Source organism: Setaria italica, chromosome VIII (genome assembly GCF_000263155.2).
Source record: "Setaria italica strain Yugu1 chromosome VIII, Setaria_italica_v2.0, whole genome shotgun sequence".
Classification (NCBI taxonomy): domain Eukaryota; kingdom Viridiplantae; phylum Streptophyta; class Magnoliopsida; order Poales; family Poaceae; genus Setaria; species Setaria italica.
Window position 1 is genome coordinate 6,353,118 of NC_028457.1, and position 7,312 is coordinate 6,360,429.

General features: G+C 40.4%; 1 protein-coding gene across 2 annotated transcripts in view; it reads left to right on the top strand.

Annotated features, from left to right (window-relative positions):
• Nucleotides 1–7,312, top strand: part of LOC101773751 (protein translocase subunit SECA2, chloroplastic) — an 11,653-nt gene continuing 4,341 nt past the window's right edge. The window contains exons 1-20 of one of the 2 annotated variants that reach the window (XM_012848577.2): nucleotides 1–336; nucleotides 428–497; nucleotides 609–673; nucleotides 763–883; nucleotides 1,591–1,682; nucleotides 1,849–1,914; nucleotides 2,152–2,216; nucleotides 2,302–2,389; nucleotides 2,476–2,541; nucleotides 2,623–2,738; nucleotides 3,096–3,186; nucleotides 4,186–4,269; nucleotides 4,639–4,731; nucleotides 4,821–4,916; nucleotides 4,999–5,084; nucleotides 5,963–6,041; nucleotides 6,121–6,234; nucleotides 6,373–6,468; nucleotides 6,545–6,608; nucleotides 6,697–6,986. In XM_012848577.2, the coding sequence (XP_012704031.1) occupies nucleotides 16–336; nucleotides 428–497; nucleotides 609–673; nucleotides 763–883; nucleotides 1,591–1,682; nucleotides 1,849–1,914; nucleotides 2,152–2,216; nucleotides 2,302–2,389; nucleotides 2,476–2,541; nucleotides 2,623–2,738; nucleotides 3,096–3,186; nucleotides 4,186–4,269; nucleotides 4,639–4,731; nucleotides 4,821–4,916; nucleotides 4,999–5,084; nucleotides 5,963–6,041; nucleotides 6,121–6,234; nucleotides 6,373–6,468; nucleotides 6,545–6,608; nucleotides 6,697–6,986 (2,163 nt within the window). In that variant the 5' untranslated portion in view covers nucleotides 1–15. Of the gene's footprint in view, nucleotides 337–427; nucleotides 498–608; nucleotides 674–762; nucleotides 884–1,590; nucleotides 1,683–1,848; nucleotides 1,915–2,151; nucleotides 2,217–2,301; nucleotides 2,390–2,475; nucleotides 2,542–2,622; nucleotides 2,739–3,095; nucleotides 3,187–4,185; nucleotides 4,270–4,638; nucleotides 4,732–4,820; nucleotides 4,917–4,998; nucleotides 5,085–5,962; nucleotides 6,042–6,120; nucleotides 6,235–6,372; nucleotides 6,469–6,544; nucleotides 6,609–6,696; nucleotides 6,987–7,312 lie in introns of those variants that run through there. The other variant, XM_004978858.3, reaches the window with a different exon arrangement.

Genomic DNA, 7,312 nt, shown 5'->3' on the forward strand with positions numbered 1-7,312 from the left:
AACTGGCCGACACCCATGGCCGCCGCCGCCTCTCTCTCCACCCCCTCCACCTCCCTCCTCCCCACCCCGACCCATGCCCCGGACCCTCTCCTCCTCCACAGGCGCAGAACCAACCCCTTCCGACGAGCTACCCCCAGCCCCAGACCGAAGAAGCCGCCGCCTCTCTCCTGCGCGGCCGCAGCCACCCCCACCCCCGCCCCCGCGGCGGCGGCCGCCAAGTCCGGGTCATGGAAAGACCTGTGCAGCCTCAACGCCTGGGTGGTGCGCGACTACCGCCGCCTCGTCGACTCCGTCGGCGCGCTCGAGCCGGCGCTCCGGAAGCTCTCCGACGAACAGGTAGCGTGCTGCGGGAGGTGGTTTTTGGTGATGATGCTGTTACTTTTCTCGGTGTGGCTGAAGGAGGCTATGTGTGTGGCTTTGCGTGCAGCTGAAGGCGAAGACGGCGGAGTTCCGCGCCCGCCTGGCGCGCGGGGAGACGCTCGCCGACGTCCAGGCTGGTGCGGCTGCTGATCCCACTGCCAATCTGTCCGCATTGCGGTGCTGTGAGAGTTTCCGCTGGGTCAATTTGTGCTATTGTCTGACGTGCTCGTGGTTATTTTCGTGTCCAGAGGCGTTCGCCGTGGTGAGGGAGGCGGCCAGGAGGACGCTGGGGATGCGGCATTTCGATGTCCAGGTGCCCAGTTTGCTTCGTCAGGGTTGAAATGTTAGGCACGAGTTGGTTCTTGTGATTGAGTTTTCTCTGGTTGGTGTATTTGGGTGCAGATAATTGGTGGTGCTGTGCTCCACGATGGGTGCATTGCAGAGATGAAGACGGGCGAGGGGAAGACACTTGTTTCCACACTGGCGGCTTATCTCAATGCGCTGACAGGGGAAGGGGTTCATGGTACTGAATGAAATCTGATCTTTCAAATTCCCCCTGTAAATCTTGCCTACTTTAGGTGGCTCACCGCTCCATTGAATTTACTTTCCATTTCACATTTCAAATCAATGCGATGCACAATCTTCACTTCCCATATGTCCTCCGTAGTGGATCAGTTGGACAACTGAGGATAGTTCACTATTGTGCATCCCAGACTCCCAGTGATGTGTCAAGTCAATGTGATCTTAATGAGCAAATTTTATGTTGTGCTTGGTAATTTGTTGCCTGCGTAAGTCGAGCTAGCTTAGTGGGATCACAAGACCAATCTGGCTCAGTGGAATCAATAGTTTGGTTTCTATATGATGTGAGGATGGTTCCGTTTGGCTGAAATTCACATTGGTATTCTATCTTGTAAAACAAGAGTGATCTTGTGCATGTTTATTCTATTACTTTTGATACCTTTAAGCTATGTTTTAACATTGCAGTGCCAGTGTTTTTTGCAATATTCTGAATAAATGATTTAAACATGAGTAAATTTGATGCGATGGCAGTTGCAGTTACCGTGGGATCTGTGCTTGTTGGTCATGCTTAATAATCTGAAGATAGCAAATACAATGATCTGACCCACCCACCCACATTTCACATCTATAGTGTTAGGCTCTGCTCTAGTTAGCTCTCAATGTCTTTCTTTCCTATTTCTTCACAATTAAGCACTGCGATTCTTTTTTCAGTGGTGACTGTAAATGATTATTTGGCGCAGCGTGATGCTGAATGGATGGGCCGTGTTCATCGCTTTCTCGGTCTTACTGTGGGTCTAATTCAGGTATTTACACTATGGTAAACAAAGCTATAATTACAGTATTTGACATTCCAGATCCCCTTCTCCTGGTTTGGGAACACCTGACATTGTTAGAGTAATTTATAGAATCATTAATCAGCATAACAGGCAAATATTTAACCATATTTTGCTCTTCTTGGCATATGCATAGGCGGGTATGAAGTCAGATGAGAGAAGAGCCAGCTACAGATGCGACATTACATACACTAACAATTCGGTGAGATGCTCAGTTTAAAATCAGCTCTTTTTTAATCTTATCTTGCGGTTATCCAGCTTAGAGGGACAACTTTTTCTTGTGGTAATTTGGTATGACCTTGCTATGGTGAAATGGTAACTAGGGACAAACACAAACAAATGCTATAGTCAATAAGGACTTTACTTATCCTAGTTTTTTGTTACCATATGTTGATGTCTTGATGTATCAAGGTTCTCAGAATCTGTGCATACCCTGCAGGAACTTGGATTTGACTATCTACGTGACAACCTATCTCGAAACAAGGAACAACTTGTTATGAGATGGTACATTTGAGACTGTTCTCTCTCACTTCTCAAAACTATGGTTTCCCCATATTTATTGTTTTCTCAAATACTATTGATTTGATAGGCCAAGACCATTCCATTTTTCTATTGTGGATGAAGTGGACTCAGTGCTTATAGATGAGGGAAGAAATCCATTGTTAATAAGTGGAGAGGTCTGATCACTCCTTCTGTCTTGAACCTGATTCCTCCAATACTGTTTGAGTTTCTTGACCATCAGCGGTTTCCATCTTTTTACTAGGATAATAGAGATGCAGCTAGGTATCCAGTTGCTGCTAAAGTCGCAGAACTTCTTATGGAGGGTGTTGTGAGTATTTTCTTATTGCTATCTCACAGTTCTCAACATTAGTTCCTTAAAATGATTATTCATGCTGACTTATTCCTGCAGCATTACACTGTTGAACTAAAAGGAAATAATGTTGATCTGACCGAGGATGGAGTCGCACATGCTGAGATTATTCTCGGGACAGATGATTTATGGGATGAGAATGATCCATGGGCAAGGTGCTGTCACTGTTTGTTTTTATGTAATATGTACCTTTTTGTCTGATTATAATTATTTCCCTATATACAACTTTTGATCAATTAGCCAATTCAGCTATTGAATTGTAGTTGTGCATATGCCTTCTGCCCTTTTGCTAAAGAAATACATATGTGTGCCAAAAAGGAAGTGAACCAAATGTACCAGGTCTTTCATGGCAGTCTAAGTCATTTTGATCATGTGCACCTCATTTGCCATGGTTGCAAGTAGATGCTAAATAAAATGTTAATTAATGGCATCGCAGGTGCAACCAACTTAAATGCAAGTTGGACGTTCAGTGTCTAGTGAGTAATGACTAACTGTAAGTTCTAATGCTGCAGGTTTGTGATGAATGCTTTGAAGGCCAAAGTGTTCTATCGTAGGGATGTCCAGTATATTGTTAGGGATGGAAAAGCTATCATAATTAACGAGGTACTATCTGACTTCTGACCTTCAGTATTTTTGACAAGAATGCCCTTAGCTTTGTAGCAGCTGTTGTTAGATGTATATGTGCATGGTTGTACTCAGTCCCTTGCGCAGGGGGTGCTTTGCATATGTACTTATGCATACTCTCTTGTTTATCTGCCTATTTTTATTTTAAGAATAGAAGGGGTATAGGGACTTAGCTGGATCACATTTTTTCATAAAAAAGTTGTATAACAGCAATACCAGATTTCTTCTCAAGAATGATACATTTTGCAAACAAGATTAGATGATCAACTTGAAACCCCATGTTTTTTCAAGGGGACTAAAACATAGGAACTAGCAAAGCTATATCATATTCATATCACCCTATCCAATCAGATCACAGCGGTCCCATGTAACTGCCGATACAGTAGAGAAAATATCTTGAGATTATCCTAAAAAAAAGATCTAATAAAACATCAGGACAATAACATAGTCCTTTTCATCGTATAAATCCATTAGTTGTCCAGTTCATCCTGGGGCTGGTATTCCATCTTAGGAGCTCTTTCATTCATAATCTTGAGGCTCTGTGCAATTAGTAGCAAAAGATTTCTACGACAGCACATCCAGTTTCACACGGATTGATAACAACATAAATTTGTGCAATGTGCCAGTGACAATATCCATGTGGACTGGTAAGCAAATCTTTTCTATCTACCATTTGCTGATTCAATCATTTTTGCATCATGCTTGTATCAATCATGACAAACTTTTCTGTCTACTTAAATAAGACAATGTTTGTCCGCGCTGATGCTTCGAATTGCCACATCCTTTCTCAAGCACTGCACTATTTGGATTTTTTGTAACATAGCATCAGAACATTTCTTTTGAGCACATTGGTTAGCTTTGAGCAATGTCTCGTATATGTGTTATGTCCTCTTGATAATATAGCTCTGCCTATTAGTTCATTACAATTGCATGCTTTGGGAATCCTATATTTGGACAATAATATTAATTCTTCTCCAGCTAACTGGCCGAGTTGAACCAAAAAGAAGATGGTCTGATGGTATTCACCAAGCAGTAGAAGCAAAAGAGGGCCTAAAAATCCAGGTCATTATTGACTTACACATTACCAGTTTACATTGATGGAACTATATACTACCTCCGTTCTTAAATATATGACACCATTTACTTTTTTCATTCGTTTGACTATTCGTCTTTTCTACAAATATTTTTGCAAATAGATAAACCTACAATTTAAATCTAAAGTACATTTGACAATAGACATAATGATACACATTTTACTTTAGTTAACTAACTCGTTCAATAGATATTGGTGGTCAAAGTTGGAGTAAAAAGTCAACAGCGTCATATATTTAAGAACGGAGGGAGTATGACATTATATTTAATTAGTTTTTTGTCATTTTCTGGAAGTTTACGATAGTTTCTGGTGTGCAATGCTAACTGCAATTTAATCAGGCAGACTCAGTAATTGTGGCTCAAATCACATATCAGTCACTTTTTAAGCTTTATCCTAAGCTTTCTGGGATGACAGGAACTGCCAAGACAGAGGTATGGTGTTTATTAGGCTCCTTTCTGGATAAGTTATTGATTCGTATAATTTGTTATTTCTGGCTGACAGGACCCTGCTGGTTTTACAGGAAAAGGAATTTTTAAAGATGTTTAAGATGCCCGTTATTGAAGTGCCCACGAATCTGCCAAATATACGGGTGGACTTGCCTATCCAAGCTTTTGCGGTGAGTCTTTCGAGGAATTGGTAAATATAAAATCACATGTAAATTACAAGAAAAAGTTTTATTGATTCTGTTGCTTTTGTAGACTGCACGAGGCAAATGGCTATATGTACGGGCTGAAGTAGAGTCTATGTTCCAATTAGGCCGCCCTGTTTTAGTTGGAACTACAAGGTGAATTGTATTTACGTTTTGATACAAATTTAATCTTATCACCACCATGTCACATGCCACCAAGCCTGCTTCAGGAAAATTTGGTCATGCATCTCGAAATTTCGATAACGGGCATGATATTATTAGTATCATATACTGTTTCATCTAGTATTTATAATATTTGAGGAGCTAATGAAACTGAAAACTATGAAAGGTTAGTTCTGTTCAAATATGCTTGTTGTCACGTGGGCAAGAGAAATGTTACCAATTAGGATTCTTTTACACGACCTTCATTTGTTATTTATACTGCTGGAAGGTTGTTTTGTACTTTGGGATGGACACTGACAAAATAGATTAGTTGATTAGTTTTACTACTACGTTTTGTCCCCTGGTGCCTATTTACTATAAAATAAAGAAACAAAATTAGAAATTGATTTGTGGGAACGCGCCCTCATTTACTTTGGAGAAAAGGCTCCAAATGTAAAGGAGCAGTGTGGGCAATATCATTCCCATGTTATTTGCAGTTGTACAGTAGCAACAGATCTAAGTTAGTTGTTTGTTTCTTTTTAAAATAGGAGATAAACTGCTAAGATAAGATTTTGTGATAAGATACAGTTTTGGCTGGTTGTTATCATGACCCAACTAGTGAAGTGTAAAGAATAATGAGGAGCCAGCTGTAGTTCCATATTTTGCATGTACAGTTCGAAGTTCTATTTAAATCTCACCTTGTGTAGGTTCAAATCATCCTCCTTGCAAAATAAGGGTAAGGCTGCCTAAAAATATGCTTCCCTAACCCTACCTTTTGTGGGAGCTCTCTGCACTGGGTATGCCCTATACAGTTTTGAGTTCTGTGATTTTCAAACAACTGCCTAAACAACTATTGTCTATATCTATTGCAGTGTTGAGAGTTCTGAATACTTGTCAGATCTACTTAAAGCTCGCAATATTCCTCACAATGTCCTTAATGCGAGACCAAAGGTTTGTAAAATGTTGCTTTAGTTTAACTTCTTGTCATATTCTTTTCAATTGATAGAGCTAATTGCCTTATTCTTGATAGTATGCTGCAAGAGAAGCTGAAATAATTGCACAAGCTGGACGAAAACATGCTATTACAATTTCAACTAATATGGCTGGCAGAGGAACAGACATTATTTTAGGTGGTAACCCAAAAGTAAGTCCATACATACTAATTTAGTACTCCCTACCAGACTTCATTTTAGAAAATATGTGAAAAGTCAAAATTGCTGCATTGTTGAGTACTTTAGTTGTTCATACGTAGCAGAAATATGATCCCTTTTTTTTTTGCCAGATGCTTGCAAAAGAAATAGTAGAAGATAGCATACTTCCATTTCTGACCCATGACCCCCCTGATATTGACATGGAGGGAGAATCGACATCCCACAAGGTGGTTCATTCAGAGCCTTTTCTCTTGCCCAAAACTTTGTAGGCTGCTTATCAATATTTCCTTTTATTATATGTAGGGTCTCTCAAAAATAGAAATCGGGCCATCATCTCTAGGTCTGCTTGCCAAAGCTGCAATCATGGGTGAGCATTGAGGGCTAATGGTTGTATATTAATATGTGACACGCTATCTTTTTTGTTGTTTGTCTCACTCTTTCGCATATGCTTCCAGCAAAATATGTTCACAAAAGTGAGAGAAATGAATGGTCTTTTGGCAAGGCAAAATCCACTATTGCTGAATCTATAGAAATGGGTCAAACGATTGGGATGGAGAAGCTACAAGAGCACTTGGCTGAAGAGTCTGAGATGTACCCTCTTTGTGATGCAATAGGACTTGCTTATCTCAGTGTCTTAAGGGATTGTGAAATTCATTGTTCTGCTGAAGGTACCGAGGTGAAGAGATTAGGTGGGCTCCATGTAGTAGGAACTTCTTTGCATGAGTCACGCCGAATTGATAACCAAGTAAGATATTGCTCACATAGCAGGAGGCATATGTGGTATTGCATGCTGCTTAGCCTTTTCTATCTTATATATAGAACCCTTTGATTCTTGACTAAAATAAAATTATTTGCTATTAGCAGTCTGTGAATGATTTCATTAGTCATTTTAGGATGCACACATAGCATTAACTGGCACTGTATCACAAAAAAGAACCTACGGAGTTCACATATAGATTCTTATTATATACTCCCTCCATCCATAATATATGAACGTTTAGGACAATCCACCCCACTTAAACGGGAGTGCTCACCCCCCACAAAAAAAAGGTATTTTTGGTTGGGACCAAA